This window comes from Mustela putorius, unplaced genomic scaffold, assembly GCF_011764305.1.
Source record: "Mustela putorius furo isolate JIRA1106 unplaced genomic scaffold, ASM1176430v1.1 tig00000224_pilon_pilon_pilon, whole genome shotgun sequence".
NCBI classification, from domain to species: domain Eukaryota; kingdom Metazoa; phylum Chordata; class Mammalia; order Carnivora; family Mustelidae; genus Mustela; species Mustela putorius.
Window position 1 is genome coordinate 10,939,394 of NW_025421321.1, and position 26,087 is coordinate 10,965,480.

General features: G+C 38.0%; 1 protein-coding gene across 7 annotated transcripts in view; it reads left to right on the forward strand.

The window, feature by feature from the left end:
• The window catches only part of AFF3 (AF4/FMR2 family member 3), a 575,972-nt gene that overhangs the window by 415,413 nt on the left and 134,472 nt on the right, over positions 1-26,087 (forward strand). For 4 of the 7 annotated variants that reach the window (XM_045077717.1, XM_045077718.1, XM_045077722.1 and 1 more), the window contains one exon: positions 15,329-15,382. The exons of the other annotated variants lie outside the window; for them this stretch is intronic. In XM_045077717.1, coding sequence (XP_044933652.1) covers positions 15,329-15,382 — 54 coding nt within the window. The remainder of the gene's footprint in view (positions 1-15,328; positions 15,383-26,087) is intronic. 7 annotated transcript variants of the gene reach the window in all.

A 26,087-nucleotide genomic window follows, 5' to 3' on the forward strand; every position in this document is an offset into this window, starting at 1 on the left:
CATATATCACATATTTTGCTCTTCTGACCATTTACCAAACCAAGGGGTGAGTAGATCTTAAGAGACAAAGCAAAGCCTTGAGTCAGAATCAAATAGAAAAGTTAATCAGATTATTTGTTAAGAGGTAAGTATATTAGTTTACTAGGGCTACCATAACAAAGTACCACAGACCAGGTGTCTAAGACAACAGAAACTTCTTGTCTCACAGTTCTGCAGGCTAGAAGTCTAAGATCAGTCAGTAGGGTCAGTTTCTTCTGTGAAGAAAGGATCTGTTGTTTCAGGCCTTGTTCTCTGTTTAACAGATGGCCATATTCTCCCTGTGTTTCTTCACATAATCTTCTTTCTGTGTGTATCTGAGTCCAAATTTCCCATTTTTATAAAAAATGCCAGTTATATTGGAGTAGGGCTTCATTTTTTACCTTATTACCCCAATGGAGACCTTGTGTCCAAATAAAGTTACATTCTGAGGTACTGGAGGCCAGAGCTTCAACATATGAATTTTGAGGGGTAAATGATTCAATTCATAATGTTAAGGTTCAGAGCAACCAGAATGATTCAGAAGCCAAGTTGAGAGAACAGAGAGTATATGGATGCTTGAAGATGAAAAAGCGTGAAAGAACCTAAGTAAAACAGACAAAAAATGATGAACTCCATGGCAGGGAAGGCGTGAAGAAGCAGAGCAAAGAAAAGTATAAATAGCATACACATAAAACATGAGGAAAAATACCTCTTTCACATTCATGGTTTAGTGGGACAAACTCAGCTTCAGTAATGCTTATACATCCATCTGTCTCTATAATTCAGTGACCCTATGAGTAATTTAAAGCCATTGTATGGGTTTAAATTATAGTATATAATAGGGAGTCACCAGACAGGGAACTCATTTCCTGAAGAAGCATCTTTCTTCCCTGGCCTCTTTTAAAAGCAAGACATTAGCATTATTTAAAATGGTCAAGACATGGATATAAACTCAGTTACCACTACTGAATGAAATGATAAAGAAAATATGATAAATGCACACATGCAAACAAACCCATACACATACACATACACACACTGGAATATTATTTGATCATAAAAAGAAGGAAATCCTGCTATTTTCAACAACAGGGGTGGACCTTGAAGGCATTATGCTAAGTGAAATAAGTCAGACAGAAAAGGACAATTGCCATATGATCTCACATATATGTGAAATGCTAAAAACAAAACAAAACAGATTGGTGGTTTCCAGAAGCAGGGATGGGGGTGGGGCCGCAAGGATGGGCAAAATGGGAGAAGGTAGTCGAAAGGTACAAGCTTCCAGTTGTAAAATAAGGAAGTCCTGGGGAGGTAATGAGCAACATCCTGACTGTAGTTGAAAGTACTCTATAATATATTTGAAAGATACTAAGAGAATAGATCTTAAAAGGTCTCAAAACAAGAAAAAAAGTGTAAGTATGTATGGTTGTGGATATTAACTGGACAATGTGATGATCATTTCACAGTGTATACATTCAGTTGGCTTCTAAACAACACAGATTTATAATGCATGAATCTGATTATATGTGGGGTATTTTTTTCATAAAATAGAGTACAGTACTATAAATGTATTTTTCTTCCTTATAATTTTTAATAAACTTTTTTCTAGTTTACTTTACTATATGAATACAATATATAATACATATAACATACAAAATATGTATAATTGACTTGTGTGTGTTGTCAGTAAAGCTTCCAGTCACAGTAGACTATTAGTAGTTAAGTTTCCGGGGAGTCAAAAGTTATACACGGATTTTCAACTATATGGGACTTGGGGTATTGACTGAATTCTTCAAGGGTCAACTGAATATTAAATCATTATGTTGTACACCTGAAAATAACATATGAATAAATAAAAACAGGAGATTAAGCCTGACAAATTTTAGAGTCATTGCCTGGTAGGACAGAGTTGCTTGGATAATACCTGAGGATCCCTTCAGGATATATTATTTAATGATCCTATGAGTATTCATTGAGATGAGAGATAATTTATTCTTAATATACACGCACACAAACCCATAAATTAAAATTTCTGTGAGAGAGTTTCAGTTATGTCAATAGTAAAAGAGCTTACATTAGATTAACTTTCCTATGATAACTATTATAAACTCTGAACAAAATATTCTTTAAAAAACTATTTGAAGACATTAGAGGTTGACTAAAAGAAAGCAGATAATGTTGGGAATTTGTTCCTTGAAAAAAGGAAATGGACTAGTTGAGATCTGCATTTATACAGCTTCTCCCCTGAGGGCACTTTCAATCCATAAAGAGCAAGGAGAATTCAAGGACAAAGCCACAGTCTTATTTGCTTGAAGTGTCAGGAAGTGGAGTTCAGGGATGCCAGAATAGATGGGCTTTAAGGGAAGAAATTCCAGAAAGCAAGGAGCCATACAAAATAGACTTCTACTTCTTTATATAAATTTCTCTCAATCCTTTGATGATCCCTAAACTGCATATGTGTCAGCAAGATGTCAGTGAGCCCAATGGAAAAACATAAATAAAAAGCTGAAAGGCTGAGCAGAGATTTCAACTGCTGCCTAATACCTACAACTACTGCCTGTAAAGTTTGGAATTTGAATCCCATCCAATTATAACAGCTTGGTAAATACCTTGAGTTTTGTTTTTTGGGTTTTGTTTGTTTGTTTGTTTGTTTTTGGAAACCTCAGAGAGGCTATGCCTTAAGAATAAAGGAGTCAACCTGAAAACTAAAGACAAAACCAAAATGGATCATGACAAAGTATAACACTGAGTACCCACAAATTTCAGGCAATAAGCTAATAATTTGTCTGATAGAATAGAAAAGTCAACATTTTTAAAGGAAAAAAACAGCCTCTAGACTCTCTATAATGTATCATTGACAATATTCATTATCTAATAAAAAAATTAAAGGATAGGGGCACCTGGGTGGCTCAGTAGGTTAAGCCTCTGCCTTTGGCTCATGTCATGGTCTCAGAGTCCTGGGATAGAGCCCCACATCGGGCTTTTTGCTCAGCAGAGAGCCTGCTTCCTCCTCTCTCTCTCTGCCTGCCTCTCTGCCTACTTGTGATCTCTGTCTGTCAAATAAATAAATAGAAAAAAATTTTTTTAAATTAAAGGATATGTGAAGAAATAGGAAAATGTGATCCATAATCAAGAGAAAAAGTAGTCACTATAGTAGAGCCTGAGGTGATCTAGATGTTGGAATTTTCAGACAGGAACTTTCAAGCATCTATTATAATATGTTCAAGGATGTAAAGGAAAAAAATCATAATGACCGAAAGAAGAAATATGATTAACTATGACTAAATGGGGTTTATCACAGGGAAGCATGGTTGGTTTAACAGAAAAATTATTGTAATCCACCATATTAATAGAATAAAGGAAAAAAAACATATGGTCTTCTAAATAGATGAAGATAAAGTATTTAGCATAATTAACACCCATTCATGATATTTTAAAAATCTCTACAAAGTAGAAGTAAGAAGGAAGTAAGAAGGGAACTTAATCAACCTGATAAAGGGCACGTACAATAAAAAACCTACCATTAATACTGTATTTAATGATGAAACACCAAACATTTTCCTCCTAAAATCAAAATTATGGCAATAATATCTGCACTTACCACCTCTATCAACATTGTATTGGAAGTTCTAGTCAGTGCAATAAGACAAGAAAAAGAACTGAAAAACATAAAGTTTGAAAAGAATTATTGTTTATAGAGAAAATCTTCAGAGATCTAATAAGCAACTAGTAGAATCAATAAATGAGTTAAGCAAGGTCAACATACAAAACTCAGCTGTGTTTTTATTTATTAGCAATATATAATAGAAAAATGAAATTTTAAATGGAATTTCACTTATAGTGACAAAATACATAATAAATTTAGCAAAAGACATAAGATCTGTACAGTGAAAATTATAAAACATTGGTGAGAGAAATTTGAGACCTAAGTAAATGGACAGATGTTAATGAATTAGAAGATTTTAATTATGTTAGTATGTTGATTCTTTTCATATTGTTCTGTGGATTCAACACTCTCTTGATCAAAAGGCTAGCAGGACACTTACATAGAAAATGATGAGTTCATTCTAAAATGTTTATAGAAAAGCAGAGTACCGGGACGCCTGGGTGGCTCAGTTGGTTAAGCAGCTGCCTTCGGCTCAGGTCATGATCCCAGCGTCCTGGGATCGAGTCCCACATCGGGCTCCTTGCTCCACAGGGAGCCTGCTTCTCCCTCTGACTCTTCCTTCCACTCTGTCTACCTGTGCTCGCTCTCACTCACTCTCTCTCTGACAAATAAATAAATAAAATTAAAAAAAAAAAAAAAAAAAAAAGAAAAGCAGAGTACCTAAGTAGCTAAAACAATCTTTTTTTTTTTTTTTAAAGATTTCATTCATTTACTTGACAGAGAGAAATCACAAGTAGATGGAGAGGCAGGCAGAGAGAGAGAGAGAGAGGGAAGCAGGCTCCCTGCTGAGCAGAGAGCCCGATGCGGGACTCGATCCCAGGACCCCGAGATCATGACCTGAGCCGAAGGCAGCAGCCCAACCCACTGAGCCACCCAGGCGCCCCTAGCTAAAACAATCTTGAAGAACAAGGTTGAAGGCCTTATAGTTCCTAATTTCAAGGCTTATAAAACTGAAGTACTATAGTGCATCATTGACATAAAGATAGACAAATAAATCAATGGAGCAAAATAGAGTCTAGAAATAGGCCCCTACATGTATGGTCAGTTGATTTTTCACAGAATTACCAAGCAGTTCAGTGGCAAAACCCAAATGCTTTCAACAAAAAGTGTTGGAGCAACTGGTGGGGGAAAAAAAACAGGACTCTCATACCACATACATTTGAGATGAATCATAGACCTGATTATAAAGGCTAAAATTACAAAGCTTCTAAAAGAAAACAGGAGAATATCTTCACAGCCTGAGATAGACAAAGATGTCTTACAGAGATCACAAAAACATACAAAACAAAATCCTGAAGAACTAGACTTCCTCAAAATAAAAATATCTTCTCATCAAAATGACAAGGCAAGACACAAACTGGGAGAATATATTTGCAATACATATATCTGACAAATAATTAGTATCCAGAATACATAAGGAACTCTGACAATTCAGTAACAAAATGATAAAGAAACGAATATTTTAAATGAGCAACCTTTTCAAACGACAAAAGAATATACATAAATGGCTAACAAGCAGCTTAAAAGATGCATTTCACTTTAATGTCTTACAAGATGTCATTTCAATAACATTCTTCTTCAGGGAAATAAAAATTAAAGCCACAATGAGATACCACTACACCCACCCGCTAAAACTGAAAGGACTGACACCACCAAATATTGGCAAGGATCTGGAGCAGGTAGAGATCTCATGCATTGCTGATAGAAAAGTAAAATGGCATAACCATTTTTGAAAACGATTTGACTATTTCTTATACACATTTATTGCTTGACCAAGCAATTAAACATGTAGTTATCGCATGACCAACAATTCCCTTTGTAGCATCCATGCAGGAAAAATGGAAAACATGTCCTTTAAAAGATTTGTACAAGAATATTTTTAGTAGCTTCATTCATAATAGTCAAAAACTGGAAGCAACTCCAATATCCATCAACTAATGAATGGATAAATAACTGTGGTATATTCACACAATGGAATACTTCTCATCAAAAGTCACCAAACTGAGCTGGAGAGCTGGAGCAAATAATCCAGAAATTTGTATGGAATCAGAAGAGACCCCGAATCGCTAAGGAAATGTTGAAAAACAAAAATAAAACTGGGGGAATCACGTTACCTGATTTCAAGCTTTATTACAAAGCTGTGGTCACCAAGACAGCATGGTACTGGCATAAAAACAGACACATAGACCAGTGGAACAGAGTAGAGAGCCCAGATATGGACCCTCAACTCTATGGTCAATTAATCTTCGACAAAACAGGAAAAAATATACAGTGGAAAAAAGACAGTCTCTTCAATAAATGGTGCTGGGAAAACTGGACAGCTATATGTAGAAGAATGAAACTCACCATTCTCTTACACCATACACAAAGATAAACTCAAAATGGATAAAAGACCTCAACATGAGACAGGAATCCATCAGAATCCTAGAGGAGAACATAGGCAGTAATCTCTTCGATATCAACCACAGCAACTTCTTTCAAGATATGTCTCCAAAGGCAAAGGAAACAAAAGCGAAAATAAACTTTTGGGACTTCATCAAAATCAAAAGCTTCTGCACAGCAAAGGAAACAGTCAAAGAAACAAAGAGGCAACCCACGGAATGGGAGAAGATATTTGTAAGTGACAGTACAGACAAAAGGTTGATATCCAGGATCTATAATGAACTCCTCAAACTCAACACACACAAAACAGGCAATCATATAAAAAAAAATGGGCAGAAGATATGAACAGAGACTTCTCCAATGAAGACATAAAAATGGCTATCAGACACATGAAAAAATGTTCATCATCACTAGCCCTCAGGGAGATTCAAATTAAAACCACATAGAGATATCACCTTACACCAGTTAGAATGGCCAAAATTAACAAGACAGTAAACAACATGTGTTGGAGGGGATGTGGAGAAAGGGGAACCCTCTTCCACTGTTGGTGGGAATGCAGGTTGGTGCAGCCTCTTTGGAGAACAGTGTGGAGATTCCTCAAGAAATAAAAAATAGAACTTCCCTATGACCCTGCAATTGCACTCCTGGGTATTTACCCCAAAGATACAGACATAGTGAAAAGAAGGGCCATCTGTACCCCAATGTTTATAGCAGCAATGGCCACGGTTGCCAAACTATGGAAAGAACCAAGATGCCCTTCAACAGATGAATGGATAAGGAAAATGTGGTCCATATACACTATGGAGTATTATGCCTCCATCAGAAAGGATGAATACCCAACTTTTGTAGCAACATGGACGGGACTGGAAGAGATTGTGCTGAGTGAAATAAGTCAAGCAGAGAGAGTCAATTATCATATGGTTTCACTTATTTGTGGAGCACAACAAATAGCATGGGGAGTTAGAGAGGAGAAGGGAGTTGGGGTAAATTAGAAGGGGAGGTGAACCATGAGAGACTATGGACTCTGAAAAACAATCTGAGGGTTTTGAAGTGGCGGGGGGTGGGAGGTCGGGGTACCAGGTGGTGGGTATTATAGAGGGCATGAATTGCATGGAGCACTGGGTGTGGTGAAAAAATAATGAATGCTGTTATGCTGAAAAGAAATAAATTTAATTTAAAAAATAATAATAAAATTTAATTTAATTTAATTTTTTTTAAAAAGTCACCAAACTATCCAAATTGATCTGTAGAGTCTATGCAATCACAATCAAAATTCCAGCAAGTTATTTTGTGGATATCAACAAGCTGATCCTAAAGTTTATATGGCGAGCCAAAAGACCCAGAAGAGCCAACACAATATTGAAGGAGAAGAGCAAAGTTGGAGGACTGAAACTACCCATGCTAAGACTTGCTACAAAGTAACAGTAATCAAGACAGTGTGGTATTGGCAAAAGAATAGAGAAATAGATAAGTGAAACAGACTAGACCCACATAAATATAGTCAACTGATATTTGACAAAGGAGCAAAGATAGTACAGTGGACCAAAATCTTTTCAACAAATGGTGCTGGGACAGCTGGATATCCACACAGAAATAAAGTGAATCTAGACTGATCTTAGGCCCCTCATGAAAGTTAACTCAAAACAGGTTACAGATCTAAATATAAAATACAAAACTATAAAATTCCTAGAAGATAGCATAGGAGAAAACGATCCTTTCCATGTATATAGATGACCTGGGGTATGGTGATGACCTTTTAGATACACCACCAAAGGAATAATCCATGAAAGAAATAATTGATAAAGTGGATTTCATTGAAATTTTAAAATCTGCTCCATGAAAAACAATATGAGAAGATGAGAATAAGAAGACAAGTTAATATCAGGAGAATAAGACTGGGAGGAAATACCTGTGACAGACACATCTGATAAAGGACTGGTATCCTAAGTATACAAAGAATTCTTAAAACTCAACAGTAAGAAAACAAGCCTATTTAAAAATGGGCCAAAGACCTTAACATGAATAGATCCTCTTAGTCCATATGTTACCAGGAAAATGCAAGTTGAAATATTGAGATACCACTATTAGAATGGCCATTAGAATGGCCCAAACCCAGAACACTGACAATACCAAATGCTGGCAAAGATGTGGAGCAACAGGAACTCTAATTCATCACTGGTGGTTGCTATGAAGGGCTGGGGATGGACTGGAAGGGGTCATGATGAAATTTCTGAAGTGATGGAAGGGTTCTGTATCTTAATTTGGGCTGTGTGAGAAGGATATACATTCATCAAAACCACACGGAATTTTAAACTTAAGTTCTGTGCATTTCACTGTCCATAAAATTTACCTCAACTAAATAACAAGATTAATTTACAGAGAGGATAAATTTATGTGGCAGCTTTTCTACCGGGTGATAATTGACCTGCTTTGAGCTTTAACCTTGACCAAGTATGATGCTAAACACTTACCATGTTTTATCACCTCTAATTTTTAGTAAAAATCCAATAACACCCTATTTTACAGGAAACAAGAGGAGAATTTAGGTTTCTGCTCTATTTAGCTTGAAGTGGGAAAGCCAAGATTTAGACCCAAGATTCAGAACCTGTAAGCCAAGTTCTTAACCTCTCTGTCCCACTCTATTGCTGTCTGTGAGCTCTTCTGAAGTTTCACTGGACACAATAACCAGGCTAGGAAGAGCAAGCAATTAAGGTGGTGCCTGCAGAGGAAGAGTAGATTGAGATCCTGCCAGACTGTTATCTGTACTAGAAAGTCCTAGGAATAGTGAGCAAGTGGAGATGACCAAGATACTATGAAGGCCACAGTTTGACAGTCACTGTGCTTGCTTAATCCAGACTTGCCAACCACTAACAAATCCACTCTCAAATGAGAGGTCAGTGGCATACGCTTTTAAGAATTCCAAGGCAACACCCTTCTACATTTGTTGATGATCCTTCATTGAACAAAGTACCTATAATGTTAAAAACTTCTTGAAGATTTGAAATTGCCTTCATAAATTAAAGAAGTGGGATCAAGCACAAAGTATTTACCTCCTAGGATAAAGAAATAAACAAAGGAGACAGAAAAAGAAAGGTCCATCAGGTGTGCACATGGTACACTAAAAGACTTGGAAATCATAAGCTCAAACTGAATTAGAATGACTCGCATGATGTTCTTTCTCCAGAATTTATACAGTAGTTGAAATTAATGTATAGAAAGTGCCTGTTACCTGGTCGGCACCAAATCAAGTTATTACTGCAACCCTAACAGGATTCATGACTTACAAAAGATAGAAAACAACCATGTCTCAGCAGTTGGTAATGATCAGAACTCAGTCAGAATTTAAATCTTTCCTTTAAAAAAAAAATGTAAACTTAGAAGGGGTGAAGGGTGATAAAAATGAAAGTTTCAAAAGGTCTTTTAGTGGAGCTGAGGCCGTGAAGAAGGGCGAGTGGTGAGTCTACTCCGGAGATGTTTACTAGAGTGAGCTCTCCTCCAAGCCTTCAGACAGTAGGAGCATAGGCAAGGAGCACATGGCTTTCTATCTTCCCTGTGAAAAATTCACCACTGACTTCTGTTTTTAATTGTCTTAGAAGATGTGGCTGTCATTAATTGGTAGAACAGAGTGGGTCTAGATGATCCCAACGATCCTTTCCATGTATATAATGTCCAACTCTGTGAGTCATTTTACAAAGATGAAAGTCCATATCAATGAAAAATATTTGTCTTTGTCAGTTCAGGTTGTTAAAAACAAACTACCATAGACTGGGTGGCTTGTAAACAATAGAAATTTACTTCTCACAATTCTGGAGGCTGGGAAATCTAGGATCGAGGTGCTGGCAGAGCCAGCATCTGGTGAGGGTCCACTTCCTGGCCTGCAGATGGCCATCTTCTTGCTGTGTCCTCACGTGGCAGAAAGCAGAGAAGAGAGAGGAAGCCAGCTTTATTATATTCCTTCTTATAAGGGCATGAGTTCTAAGTGCCTCCCAAAGGCCCTCCTAATACCATCACTTGGGGGTTAGAATTTCAGCATACAAATTTTGGATGGACATAAACAGTCCATGACCATATTCATTTAACACTTTTTATGCCCATTGTAGAGCTCTCTTAGAAAATGTTAAATATGGAGGAAAAAATATACAGAGAAACAATTGTATGCCAAACACAAAGAAATCTATCATGTATGCATGTGCATTTAATAATAAGTTTATTCAAACTGATCGTATAATAGGTTCTGGAAGTTGAGAGATCAAAGTTGATTTGAAAACTGTTACCAAAAGATGGTTCTATAGATGGGGCGTGTGTGTGTGTTTCCAGAGAAGTTTGAAACCTTCCTGATATTTATTTTGGCCACAGAAATCCGTATCTAAAATAATGAACTGTGGCTGTTCTTTTAGTCTGTGAGGTGTCTGTCCCCAGAGACTTCCTTTCCGTATCTGTTTAAGTTATTTGCCAGGATTCTGTCTGCTAAGAAAATGAGAAACCTGGTGTACAGACTTTGCCTAGAAAAAATTGGCCAGATTCTGTTTCTTCAACTCTTGGACACCAAGAATAAAAAATATAACAGGAAGGGCCTTTAGGGCTCCTGGGACCCCCCCTCATTATGTAGATGAAGAAACTCAGGCTGAAGGCCTTTGAGAGGTATGTTTTATTCAATAAGGAGGGAAGGCCCTGACCCAACACTCAGACACCAATGAGTCCAAGGCTGGATAGCCTTGTTGAAAGAGAAGAGATATGTGTATCAGTTTTATCTGAAGGGGAAACTAGGCATTATTATCATATTGGTTGTACTCTCAAATTAAATGAAATGAAATGAAACCAAGAATGTAGGTTGGAAATTGTGCTATCACAGAACAAGATTACAAACTTTCTCTTTTGTGTTCTTACACCAGACTGCAAGGCCAATGGTCCCAGAGGTCACAAAAGAGAATTCTTCAGAAAAACTAGAGACTGTATTCCCTGACTTATTTGGTTCCCCAGAGACTCACGCTTTCTCTTTCCTTTATGCCCAGGCTCCATCCAAACACACTTCTCAAAGTGTTATCTAGGTCAGGGTTACTCAGTATGTTCTTTTTTAATTTAATGTCTTTTTAAAATTGTAATTGTGGTAAAGTACATGTAACATAAAATCTACCCTCTTAACCATTTTTAAGTGTACAGGTTAGTAGCATTAAGCACAGTTACATCACTGTGCCATCATTACTACCGTCCATCCACAGAATTCCTTTTATCTCCTCAAATGGAAACTCTGCTAATACGCTGAATTAATGAATTGCCATAGCTAGTAACTCCCATCTCCCCTTCCCCTGGTCCCTGGCAACCACCACTCTACTTTCTATCTCTATGAATTTAATTACATCAGGGATCTTATATAGGGGAATCGTACAGTATTTATCCTTTTGTGTCTGGTTTATTTCACTCAGAATAATCTCTTCAAAGGTTTATCGGTGTTGTACCTTCTGTCAGAAATTCTTTCCTCTTTAAAAAGGAATTTCCGGGGGTGCCTGGGTGGCTCAGCAGGTTAAAGCCTCTGCCTTCGGCTCAGGTCATGATCCCAGAGACCTGGGATCGAGCCCCGCATCGGGATCTCTGCTCAGCAGGGAGCCTGCTTCCCCCCTCTCTCTCTGCCTGCATCTCTGCCTACTTGTGATTTCTGTCTGTCAAATAAATAAATAAATAAATCTTTTTTTTTTTTAAAGCATTTCCTTCTTTTTATAGCTGAATAATATTCCATGGGGTGTGTGTGTGTGCGCATGTGTGTGTGTGTATGCACACTCATTATGAAATAATATTCCATGGTGTGTGTGTGTGTATAATGAAATAATGTTCCATGGTGTGTATGTACACTTTGTGTTTCCATTCATCCATCAGTGGACACCTGGGTTGCTTCTACATTTTAGCTGCTGTGAATAATGCTACTTATGAAGATGAGCATATAACTACCTCTTTAAAATCTTGCCTTTAGTTATTTGGAGTTTATACTCATTTCATCCTTTTTGAACATAACCTACACAGTCTGAAGTACATTTTACATCATGTCCTAGGAAAGTGTATGTATTAAAAGAATAATATCACAAAACATTGCCTACAACTACTCTGACATCTTCTACTCTTACTTAATATTTTAAAATACAGATCAAGGGGCACCTGGGTGGCTCAGTGGTTTAAAGCCTCTGCCTTCGGCTCAGGTCATGATCCCAGGGTCCTGGGATCGAGCCCCTCATTGGCTCTCTGCTCAGCAGGGAGGCTGCTTCCCTTCCTCTCTCTCTGCCTGCCTTTCTGCACACTTGTGATCTCTGTCAAATGAATAAATAAAATCTTAAAATAAATTAAATTAAATACAGATGAAGCCACACCAATCCACTTGCCAGCCAATGTTCATAACACACTATAAGTTACGACCAGTTAATGATACATAATCTGTGCCAAAGGAGTGAGGATGGAGGAGGGACTAACGTGCCCTGGCCTTGCCTTATTTCCAGCCCTTGCTCAGTCACCTCAGGTAAATGGCTTCCTCAGACCTCCCTGCAGCCTCCAAAGGAAGTTCTTCCTTCCTTATCTTACAGATGAGGAAACTGAGACTGAACGAGTATAAGAGCTCGTCCAAAGGTTTGTATCCCACTCAACTCTGCCACAGGCCCATGCTACCAGAGTGCGACTAATTTATACCCTGCAGTACACCCCTCAGAGAGGCCACAGGCGTTCTCACTGGGCCAAGGAAATCTTGATCTCAAAGGAGGCCTGACAACTCAGAAAATTTTAGGACCTGTTCACAGGCTCAAGAAGGTAGATAGTTGGAGTGTACGTTACAGGAGAAGGAAGTTTTTCAGTGATGGCTAATTAGATCACATAAGCAACTGCTTCTTTGACTTAATGATTAAGGTGGACAGTCTCTAGACCTGAGTTTGGCACCTCTGCAATGAACAATTCCAGTCCACAGAGACATTAATTGATAAACTTTAGCTACTCTGTACTCACTGTGACTTTGGCAGATGGCAATGTTTTTCTGAGGAATCACCTGGGCCATGGGAGAGAGTGATAAATCAATAAATATTACCATATTTATTGATTGCAGTGGGTAATCAATAAATATTGCCTGGCATTAAAAGACTGATTATGCTTCCTCCAAATGTTTTCTTTTATAAAGCTTCTTCATGCTCTTGTGCTGAAGCTTTGCCCAACTATTTAGAACATAATACCTACACAATAAGAAATTCTTGCTTTGAATCAATGAACGAAATGTGGAATAACACAAAGGATGATTGGAATACAGTTGCTGTGCATTTTCTATACCTTCTTTCAGAAAAACCACTAGCGAAATTTGCTTTCTCTTCTACAGATTTTAATTAAGATGTAAACCTCCAAAATGCAGAGCTTATATATTTACATACTGAATTCTCCCCTCTCCCCACCCCCAGATCACACAGATTCTCTTTGCCTCTAACGCTGATCTCTTCCCAGGCAGCCTGGTACCATTAGGATATTTTCCAGGCATTAAATGCCTATTTTGTGCCAGACTCTGTACTGGACATGTTGGCTTATTTAATTCTTACAGTAATCCAATGAGGTGTATTATTGCATTATTACATCCCATATTACAGAACAGAAAATTGGAGTCTCAGAGTTGCAGGTTGGCTCGAGGAGATTTTGCACTTGGGCGTGGCCTAGATTTCAGTAGGTCAGCAGGCTCCAGAACCACTTGCAGGAACCACTTTCAGTCTACGGCCTGGTGTAGAGGGCATATGAAGCAGAATCAAGTTTAAGGGAGAAATCCTGTTTTTGCAAGAAGGACTAGTATTTCCCTAAAAGCCCTTAATCCCTGCCCTCCCTCCATATCATTAAGAAGATTATACCCCAAAGAGCTGAGAATGAAGCAGGAGGAAGTCTGGTTGTAGACAGTGAGCAAGAGTGGTGTTACTGCCCGGTATTGGAGATCTTGGAAAGAACAGAGGCTGGAGTCTGGAATTCATTGACAATCCAAATAACTGGCAGAGGTAAAAAGACAGCTTCCTAGCCCTGGCCCACCTGCTCACCTCAAAGGGCCTTCTGCTGTTGGCAGAGTGTATTTTACTAAAGCGGAGCTCACATGATCCTACCAAAGCATGTAAAATATTTAAGCCTCTGCCTTCAAGGTTCTACCACAGAGCTCCTGAAATAGCTGAAATAGACTTAAGGAACAGGGAAGGTAGGGCTAGTGGGCAGGTGACCAAAGTTTCACACACATGCACGCACTCATCTTTCTATGTTAAAAAGGCTATTCCTGCTTCAAAAATGAAGACTTGGTGGGACTTAAAGTATTTCTTTAGAATAGTAAAGGTGTTGGTATGTCATGATTAACATCCTGAATAGTAACTATCCAGTCCGTGTGCTAAATGCCTGATAAAAATCGGATAACTATATAATCTAAGAGTGATGTTAGGAAGACAGGTATAAACCGAAACATAGGATCACCCTGTAGATGAATCAACGCTTTGAATCTTCATAGCAACCGGAAAAAGTAGACAGCATTAGAATCTCTCTTTTTATAGATAAAGAAAGCGAGTCTCAGGGAGCTCACACAGGTAGTGTGGCCCAACCAGGATATTACCTTAGAGTTACCTGACTTGAAAACACTCTTTCTTTGCCACTGCCTCAGACTACAGACACCTGAGCTGCGTTGAGAATAGACCCAGCCCTACTGGACTCCATTCCTGGTTCGAAATACAAACAAATGAACTTTAAAGTGAATAGATGGCAGAAAATCCAGTGACTGGGGACTATTTCATTTGAATGTCTGTTTAACATGAAAGCTAGAAGATTGGGTTAGATTAATTGGCTTGTAGGGATGGGGGAAAGAGTTATTCATTTGCTTTTGGAGTTGGGGTGAGTGAAGAGAATAATAAACAGGGTGAGAAAGAAAAACAACCAATAGTTGGGTAGAACTGTTAACCGAATAACTTCACTTCTTAAAACAATCTGATACTAATTTCACACAACCCAAGAAGTTGTATACTCTGAAAACAAAGATTTTTTTTAATGGGTAAATATATAAAATACTGGTCTTTATAATTTTGAAAATTTAAATATATCATCCATTTGGCCACAGGGGGGAAAAATCATTTTTCTCCTGGGCCAGTTGTAAAAATGAAGCCAATCTCTGATTTTGTGAGGTTTGTTTTCCTGTTGACAGTTTGAGCTATGATCCTCACCCCCAAAATTTACTGGGCACTTTACTGTGTAGTAGGCACTATTCTAAGCATTTTACTCATATCATTCTCGCAGCTCTCTGGAATGGTTATCCCCATTTACAGATAAGGGAAATGATGCACAGAGAGGGTAAGTAACCTGCCCAGCGTCACACAGCTAGTGTGTGACAAAACTGGGATTTGAACTCAGTTTGATCCCTGAACCCATGCTTTTAACCCTGCTTTCATACATTCTCCATTCATCAGACTTCAACATATTTTTAGAATACTGAATATTAATATGTCTTTGAACAAGAGAACATCATTTCTGAATTACATGCCCCTCCCCTTGGGTGTACTTAAATGTTGGAAAATACACTTGAATTAATAATTAATGTAACTAAGATCTTCATCTTATCTTAAAATGTCTGGAGTTCAGTATTTTCATCTTCCCTTTCAAAATGTCCAAGAGGTGATCATTTTATTATGTTTTGGAGTACAATTGAATTCTGTTGCTTTTCCTAATAATTACTGTTACTAAACATGCTAAATTGCCTCAGAGTGAGAACTATAGAGAGAAAACTCTTTCCGTGCCTTTGAAAATTTTAAATTCGATGTACAAATTTCAAAGAAGAATGGTTGATTACAACTTGAGTATTTGTTTGGTTTTGTGGCTGGACTGTGATCCCATGCTGTTTGTGGGACCCATTTTGCGGGTTCTGGACTCGGGTGATCCAGAGCTGAAACCCTGTGGACTTCTTCAGACAGCATCAGGATGTGGAATGCTCTGTGGAGCTGTTACTAAAACTGGATGGGTCAAAAATAAACCAGTGCCATAGAGAGTTATACCTAGACAAATAGCATTCAGAAGGATAGGAATGGAAATTTCTTTTCTTCCAGTTGTAAATAGATGTCTTTGTTGTTTTTCTTCTTCTTCTTTTTTTTAATCCCTTCTGTTTAACCTCCAAACAGTATTGCCAGTTAAAATATGAGGCATAGAGTTAAATTTGAATTTCAGAGCAGCAAGGAATAATTTTTTGGTATTAGTATATCTGATACAATATTTGGGAATAATTTTATTAGTATAGGTATGTCCCATGCAATATTTGAGACATATTTATATTAAAAAATTATTTGTTTTTTACCTGAATTTCAAATCTGACTGGGCATCCTGTATTTTTATTTGCTAATTCTAGCAACCCTACCAAACACCATGTAAGTATAAGTCCAGCTGGACTTTAATTTAAATCCATACTTTATCAAAGAATAGAAGACAGGCAAGGTGAAGAAGGAAGAGAAAAGAAAAGGGAGAAGAGATAAAGAGAAGAGAGAGAAAGTAAGAAGGAATTCTGGCGATCTGCCAACTAAAATAACCAACATTTTGCAAAAAAGAAATCCTAAAATTGAGGTCATAGGATGGAAAAAGTCTGTTTAGTCTGAACACTGGCCAAAAAAATAAAAGCAGGCATCCTATTAACATCTGAATACCAAAGCTCATCCAGGAATGGAAAGATTTGGAATTTGAAGATCCTTAGCTTCCAGCTTTGTTAGAATACCACAATTCTTTATTAATTACAAAGAGGATTTTGTTTTGTTTTGTTTTGTTTTTCAGTGAAATGTGTAGGTAATTCTATATCAAAGAAAGCTAACTTCATTTTCTGTTACTAAAATGCATTTGAAATTTGCATAATCTTGGATAATCTTTTGTTTGCTTGTCTCGTGCTAAAATGCAAAACAAAACAAAACTACCAGATAACCTGATATGGAGAAGAATTTACCTCTGTTTAAAAAAATCACACGGTTCTGCTGAGAAGCGTGAAGATGGCATTTTTTTTTTTTTAGTTAAAAATATTAACTGACAGCTTCAAGACAGATTTTTTTCTTTAATCTCTAACCAGACAAATTACTAGGAGCAAGAGACCTCTTGCCTTAATCTGGACACGTCACAGATGTGACAGTGTTCTGTAGGAGATGGCTTTTTAACTGTGGATGAGGGAAAATAACCTTTGGAATTTTTAGGATGTTATTACAAGCAAGTTTACTAGTTTTTGACTTACTAAGCCACAGCTGGAGCCAGCCTTCATCGGGGTAAGAATATTTTCATGCTACTATTATATCTTTTGTATTTCAAGAGTAGGATTATTGCATTTGGGGGAATATGGCCTGTGAGGCTTGTACTGTCTGTTGAATATGCAAATGTGAGTGTCCTATAAAAGGGGAGAGGAGATGACAGTTTCCTTCTGTGCCGTAAACTTAAAGACTCCAACAGATGATCTGCCGGGGCTGCTGGAGCAGGAATTGGATCACACCATCATGTGGGATAAAAGAGAATTTTGTATTTCTTTGAGAGGCATTAAAAGGGCTGGGCTTAATGGCCTCCCTCAGCGCCAAAGAACTATGTGCCAGGCTCTCGTTTCTGTAATTGTTGTATTGTTTCTGTTGCTTTAAAAAAACAAAAAAACAAAAGCAAAAAACGAAACGGTGCAAGGAATTTTCTGGCCAAATTCTGAAACTGCCTGGCAATATTTTCTTTCCGATTAATGCAGTAGGAACCATCATTGCTTTTTCTATCCTCTTTCCTACATTCTGCATCTTTGTTTCTTTTATAAGGTACATTGTGCCGTGCTATAAGGTACATTGTGCCGTGCTATAAGGTACATTGTGCCGTGCGTGAGTTCAGAGAACGAAGGATGTACAAATGATGTTATTCTGTATGGTTTCCCTTAAAGAGACTTCAGAACATTTTAAAGCCAGGCTGTCTCCACAGAGCCACAGATGGCATCCCCACAGGCTTGGTCGCCTGTAGAAATGTGCTGAGAAGCCACAGAGAAACACATCAGTCCACCTGTGACAGCCAGGTTAGGACCAGATGCCATTTCGATAGGAGAAATGTCCAAAGGAAATTGTCAGGTGACATAAGGAACAGAGAACCAATTGGTACTGTGAATTTCAGTGTTCTATCCAACCAGTTGTTGTTGTTGTTTCCATTGTTTTTCCCCATCCAGTCTCTTCAGTGTGCTACTTATCCAGGGTGCACATCAGATCATCTGGGGAGCTTTTTGAAATTTGAATAGCTGTGCGCTGCAGTCTGTCAATCAGTGCCTGCCCCTGTGATTCTGCTACATATGTGTCCTTGGTTGGAAAACCATACTCAGAGGTCCCAAACCCAGCTAACCTTCAGAATCACTGAAGGGCTTTAAAATGCAGATTCCTGGGCCACTCTACCAGAAATTCTGACTTGGTGTGGCTGGGTTTGGGCCTAGAAAAATGTACTTTTGAAAAGTTTCATAATTAATTTTGATGATTAGTCAGATTGGGAAAACCACCTTTGCCCTGAGTCATATTAATTTCTGCAAAAAAGGGGTTTTTGATTAAAAAAGAAAAATAATCTGGTCGTGAGTACAGTATCTTTGGAGCAACACCCTATGTTCCCATTGTTTCCACCTTAAACTTTTTCCTAGCTTTATCCTGGCCTGCCTCTCTCCCATCTTGGTGAAAGAACTGTCTGATCTCTTTCTCCTCTGGTGCCCCTCACCCCATCTCCTCCCTCCTATCTTGTTCTTTTCTTAGGTATTCTTCCTATCTGGGCCTATAACCTATTCATATTTTCCCAAACAAAATAACAATAGTCATAGCTATCAACCATATAGCTACTCTGCTCTCAAGGGTCCTCTTCCTGGTCACCCTACCTCTATGCTACTTGAGGCCACCATGACCTATTTGTCACTGGGCCAAACCAGTGGCCCTTTCTGAGTCTTTAACCCCCTTGATATCTTTGCAGCCTGGGACCCTCTTCATTGATCATGCCCTATTGAGCCAACTGTTCCTTGTCTGCCACCCTACCAGGGTTCAGTCTTTGGTCCGTTTCTTTTTCTCTACATCCTTCTCATAGTGATCTTATCCATTCCCATAGCTTTAACCGTCATCTCTGTCCAAATGCCTCCCAAATTGAGATCCCTAACTTTGATGTCTTCCTTGAGCTTCTAACCAGTCTTTCCTGCCATCCACTGAGTTCCCAGATCCTACATATTCAGAATCTAATACTCCTCTCCATTCTTGCCCCCAGCTGTTTCTTCTATATCACTTACTTTTGCTAACAGTGACCTCCAGACTCAAAACCACAATCTCTCTCCCCTTCCTTGGCCCCAAGACTTGGTTACTTGCTATATCCTATCAAGTTTTATGCCACAGCTTCTCCTACATAATTCTTCTTCTGTAAGTGCCTATGGCCACCTAAGTTTAGGTCTTCCCTTTTTCCCTTCCCTGTCCTCTATAGAAACCTGATCTCCCCACCTGCCGTTTCTTCATACCATCTCTGTGAAGCTGCCAGATTAACTTATCTAAAGTACAGGTCTAGGAGTGCCTGGATGGTGCAGTCAGTTAAGCTTCCAGCTCTTGGTTTCTGCTCAGATCATGATCTCACGGTCATGGAACCCAGCCCCACGTCAAGCTCTGAGCTCATCAGGGAGTCTGCTTGACACTCTCTTCTCCCTTTCCCTCTGTCCCTCCTCCCTAGATAAATAAATTTTTAAAAATATAGTTCCGATCATGCCACTTCTCTGCTCTAAAATATTTGGTTACTATGTACTACCAAAAATTCAAATTCCCAACCTGGATTTTAGAATCTTTTGTGATCTTTCCCTATTTCTCTTTCTAGCTTCATCTTCCACTACCTACCCTCAATCCCCACATACCCAGAGTTCGATCCAAACTGGTACTTGGTCTTCCTCTGTCATGCTCTAGGATCTTTCTTCTCCCTATCTCTATTCATGCCATTCTCTCTGCTGAGAGTGCATTCTTCTAATTCTCCTGAGAGTCTCTCTCGGTTCTCACATGAGATCCTCTCCTACTTCTGTATAATGTTACATGAGTTTCAAATTCTAGCTCAATTTCTCTCCCTACCATTACACCAAATATATATCTGATTTTGCTTCTAATATATTTCCTCATATTAGTAATAAATATATGATAGGCATATATAATCACTACAAAATGAAAATTCACCATAGTTATTAACTGAACATTTTGAAATGTGGGTATTCAGGCATTAACACAGTGACGTAAGAACATAGTACATCTCATGATCTAGAACTGTATACTTTAATCCACTGACTAAGTGAACCCAGCGGCTAGAAAAACAAATAAAGGGCAAGAAACATGATTAGTTGCTTTGTTGGTTTTAATTCTAGAATTCAGAGATAAAATAGGAACTGAATTCTGAAAGTCGAGTGGTTCGCTGTAGTGAAATCCATACCTGTCAATACCCAGTACTTCTTTTACCCAATTGCAACCAAAGACATGACATGGTATATTGATGCTGACCTTCTGCCTAGGTCTTTTGTGTTACATCTCAGGTCTGAGCCAGAGTCGGTGGCTATAATCTTGTGTTTTTTTTAAAGTACATCTATAGACATAAAGGTGGATGTGTTATGTAAGATACCTTTAGGAATGGTGCTACGTCAATAAGGTATTCTTGGATGCAGTAATGGCTCTGAGATCTTAGAGTCACACTGGAAGTTCAAAGACCACAGGGCCTGAATATTTCAGACTTAAACTTCTAAAACTATTCCAAACCCAGGTGAACTGGTGAAGATAGTTTTCACAGCAGAGAGGATAAAGGAACTTAAATGGCATTACAGTTTCCACATTTCACTCAAAGTGGATACCAGGCTGTGATAAGTGATCTGTGTGTGGTAATACTGAGAACAACACTTAAGAAAACAATACAAGCAATAAACTCAAAAATACTATAAATCTATCAAAATGGAACTCTAAAAAATGTTCAGGCCATTCACATGAAGGCAAAAAAAAAAAAAAAAAAGAAAGAAGAATGAGAAACAAACGATAAAAATAGTAAGTGATAATACAGCAGACTTAAACCCTAACATATCAATAATTACATTCAATGTAAATGGACTGAATACATCAAGTAAAATATAGAAATTGGTAGAGTAGATTTTTACAAAATGATCCAACTACTTAGTGTCTACAAAAAACTCATTTCAAACACGATGGCTTATGTACGTTGAAAGCAAAGCTATCAGAAATATACATCATGTAAAAATTAATTTTAAAAATTAGGAATGGCTATATTAATATTTTAAAAGTAAGTTTCAGAGCAAGGAAAATTACAAGGGACAAAGAGGGAAATTACATAATGAATCCACCAAGAAGATAAACCAACCTGAAATGCATATTTAGAATCAAAAGCACTTCAAAATACATGAAGCAAAAAAACTGATGGAGCTGAAAAGATAAATAGACAAATCCACAGTTATAGTCACGGACTGCCAAACCCCACTCTGCAATTAATAGATTACTAGACAGGAAATCAACAGTAATTAGAGGAATTGACCAATACCATCAAGCAACAGTATCTAACTGACATTAATAGAACCCTTCACCCCACAACAGTTAGTATACACGTTCTTTCCAAGTACCCATGGAACATTCACTAAAGTAAGCCTTATTCTGGGTCACAAATTTAAAAAAAATAGTTAATAAATTTAGACGAATAGAAATCATTTACAGTATATTGTCTGACCTTAACAGAATCAAACTAAAAATAAACAACAAAAGGCCAGTAGGAAAATCTCCAAACACTTGGAAATTAAACAACTTACTTCTAAATAACCCCATAGGTCAAAGAGAAAATTTCAAAGGAAATTTATAATAAATATAGAAATGATTGAAAATGAAAACATGACATATCATAGTGTTAAGGGATGCAGCTAAAACAATGTCAAGATGGAAATTTATAGCACTAAATGCTTACATTAGAAATGAGAAAAGATCTCAAATCAGTTGTCTAAATCCTGCCTGAAGAAACTAGAAAGTGAAGAGCAAAATACACCCAAGGCAAGCAGAAGAGAAGAAATAACAAGGATAAGAGCTAAAATTGATGGAACTGAAAACAGTAGAAAAAATTAATAAACAGAAAGCTGGTTCTTTGAAGAAATTAATAAAATCCCAGCAAGACTGAAGATAAAAAGAGAAATTAGAAATAACCAGTATCAGGAATGAACGAAGGATATCACTGTAAGACACTACAGATGTCAGAAGGATAAGACAGTCCTATGAACATAACTCTACACACAAAAATCTGGCAATTTACAGGAAATAGATCAAATCCTTGAAAATGCACAAATTATCAGAACTCAGCCAAACTGTAGTAGTTAACCTGAATAACTGTATAACTGTGAAAGAAGTTTACTTTGTAATTTAGAAGCTCCCCCAAAAAAGAAATTTCTAGGCACAGACGTTTTCACTGGAGAATTTTATTATTTATATAAAGAAAAGTTAACATTAATTTTGTACAGCCTTTTCCAGATAAGATTCCCAAATCATATGAGGCCAAAATTACGCCGATGTCAAAACCAGACAAAAACAAAATAAGAATATCTTGACCAATATCTCTTGTAAACTTTAAAATTTTTTAAAAAAATTTTTTTTTCAAGAAAATTTTAGTAAGTTGAATCCAACAATGTATAAAAATAATACATCATGCATCCCATTTATTTCAAGTATACAAGGCCAGTTCCATATGTGCAAATCAGCCCATGTAATCTGTTATATCTATAAGGTAAAAAGGAAAATGCATATAATCACATGCATTGATGGAAAAAAAACTTTACAAAATTTGACACCAGTCTTATTTTATGTAACACTGAAAGTTCTAGCCACTGCAGTATGGCAAGAAATAGAAGGCATATGTATTAGAAAAGAAGAAAAACAGTTCTCTTTATTTGGAGACAACATGCTTGTCTGTACGGAAAATCTCAGAGAGCCTATCAAATAGAACTAACAAATGAGTTCTGGAAGATTATAGGAATCAAGATGAACATACAAGAATCAATTGCATTGCTAGGTACTGGCAACAGGTAGAAAGAAACAGAATTAAAATGTAATACCATTTACAAATGCTTCAAAGAAAGAAAAGTACTTAAGTGTAAATCTAACAGCATATGTACAAGATCTCCATGATGAAAATTACAGTATAGTGATACCCAAATGCCTGAAATGTTCTCACTTGGTGTCCACAACTGTATGTCTGTCAGCACTGTGGATTAGTCTGTCCTTGCAAAAGCGTGCATCTACACTGATACACGTTTTCCACTGTCTCAATAGCAAAAGCCCAAGAATGCCCAGATTCCCAAAGTGAGTCGGTGCTTGGATTGTTTCACATGAATGTGGTTAGCCAGGATCAACAGCGTTGGACTTGAACTTAGGTGGAATTTCCAAATTTTTAAATGTTTGGCAACAGCCATCTAGCACCCCAATGCTGGGTTGTCCAAGACATGAGTCACAGGTAGACTCTTGAACAGACAGTGAGCACTGAAGAGATGCCCAAATTGCACCAAAACTCCATTATTAATGGTGACGCAAGTTACGCAGCTGCCTAAGGGTCCAGGAGATAAGCTTTAAAAAAACACAAACAAGCTGCTGAAACGGTGGTCCAAAGGCAAAGAACAGAGATGCCTGGTTAGAGAATGTTGCTGCATAGAACAGAGTTCTCAAACTGGGAAATTTAAAGATGTTCTGATTCCTGGAACTTTGGCTTAGCTCCGCTGTGCTACTGCCCAATCCTACATATAATACATCCTTGGAATTCTATTTTGAACAACCTGGGAATATACAGAGAAGTTTTAGAGCAAGAAAAAGCAGACGTAAGCATCATAGAACATCATAGATGAGACGTCATGATATAGGAAGTAGATAGCTTGACAACATGCAAACACACACTTACTGCCTTATTAATGTTCATTAAGCAGTGTTTTTCAAGACACTTTCAGTTCTGTTACATCACCCTGTCTTCAACAACAACATGAAAAAAGTATACTTGGTTTTCTTATTCCCCTTATAAGTACTGAACAGAGCCGGGGAGGACCAGCCCCTCAACTCTGAGACACCTGGCAGAGCTGTCTGAGCCTGAACTGAGTTATCAGAGCCTGGATCCTTAGCAGGACCCATTCTTCTGTTTTGATTCCAAGAGCCCTTTTACAGAACAGAATATCTTGTCTATTTGTTGAAGAAGAATTAGCCTTTACAACAGAAGTGTGTATGGAAACCTAACTCATGACCTTACTAACTGCTCTTCCTTACCACAATTGCTGTATAGAGCTAAAACTTGTTTTTTTGTTTGTTTGTTTTGTTTTGTTTTGTTTTTCCCGTCTCTGATAAACTCTAGGCTTTTACAGAGTCCTTGGGTTGGAAAGTCATATAGCTACAATCTCAAATGCACGCACACAAACACATATACACACACCACTCTCCTCAGCCAGAGCAGGAATGGACAGAAGGCCATCTCATTCATCTGCAGTGCTGCCCAGCTAAGTAAATGGCAGGACCCCACATGGCATCGAGATTTCTCGAATCTGCAGGAACCTGATCATCCAAGATCTTGTGGAACTCTTCCTCTCCAGCTTTCTCCTGCTTCTGCTCTCTGCCTATGAAGAGCCCAGTGACCGTCTTTTCCTTGGGGTGGGAAGCAAAAAGGAGTTTCTGATGCCTTCAGATCTTGCAGGCATGGAAAGGGTCTCACCCCCTCAGAAGGAACAGAAGAAGAGGAGAGTAAAGGGAGCAGTGAGGCTGGCCGGCTTCTTCCCCATAGCCATGCAGAATTCCACCAGTGCACAGAAATCCCACGCTGCACTATAAAACGTGCAGAGCTTTTGTTAGTCCAAATTCTGGGCTTTCAGAGACCACATGTCTAGAGCAGAAGGAAGAAAGAGCAATAGGGTAGGGCAATGAGTATAACTTGATTCTCTTTCATGGCAAATTAAGTGGGCACAGATAAAACTGTGTAGACTGGGGACAAGGACCCTGGATTAGGCCTTTTACATTAAATGTAACACAGAGTTTAAATAATAGAAGCATAGGATAACCCAGCTTACAATAAGTACTATTTGGCTAAGAGGCAGTAATATTTAGCTTCCTGGGCACAAACTTCCCAGTCTTGCTGCTGTAACATGTGGTGATGTTTGTATATGAAACTGTCTTAATGAAACTTTTTACAGTTCTTCCAGGCAGCCAAGATTTTATGTGATAATCTGGCAGATTGATTTCTTGGGCAATTCATTTGTGAATTTTATCTGCACACTCACCAAGAAAATAATAATAATAATAATAAATTTTGTTTTAATGGGTTTGGACAGCTGACGGTTGTGTGAAACCATCAGGCTGTGAAGAGTGAGTGTGCCCCTGGTGTTCATAAGTGCCCTGTTGGAGTGGTTTGGGATGCCTCCCCATGCAATCAAGCTTTTCACAGCTTCTCCGGAGTTCTTTGGCCAGAGAGAGGGACTCTGTGATTAATCATCTTTATTTTTCCAGACACTTAATTTCAGCTTCTTTATCAGTTCTCCTATTTTATGGCATGCAGCTGCTTATATATACATGCTTGCAAATTCTCAGAATTCTATGTTACAAATGTAATCCCGTCTCTAGTGAAGATAGAGTGCTGTGTTGTGAGGTTGAGAAATATTCTGTTTATTAAGGTCATTGGAACTAACCATGGTCATTTAGAATGAAAAAAGTGGAGGTAGGGTTATCCCCGCCTCCTTCTGTGTAGCTCTGGGTATGCACACAAACTAGAGTATTTACAGAAAAATACATTTCCCAGATTTTTTTTTTCTTTGTAATTTAAAGGCATACTTCCAGCCTATCTCAAGAGCTCTCATGAAAAAGAATATATTTATGCTCATAAATGTAGTTACCTGGCATTAATCCTCTAGTCATTGGTAAGCTAGTGAATTAAATGAGTTAAGCTGTGTGTACTCAGGTAGAAGTATGGAGGGTACTAGGGTCCCACCTGGGAGATTCACCTGCAGGGAAGCCTAAGCCATCTGAGGTATGAGACT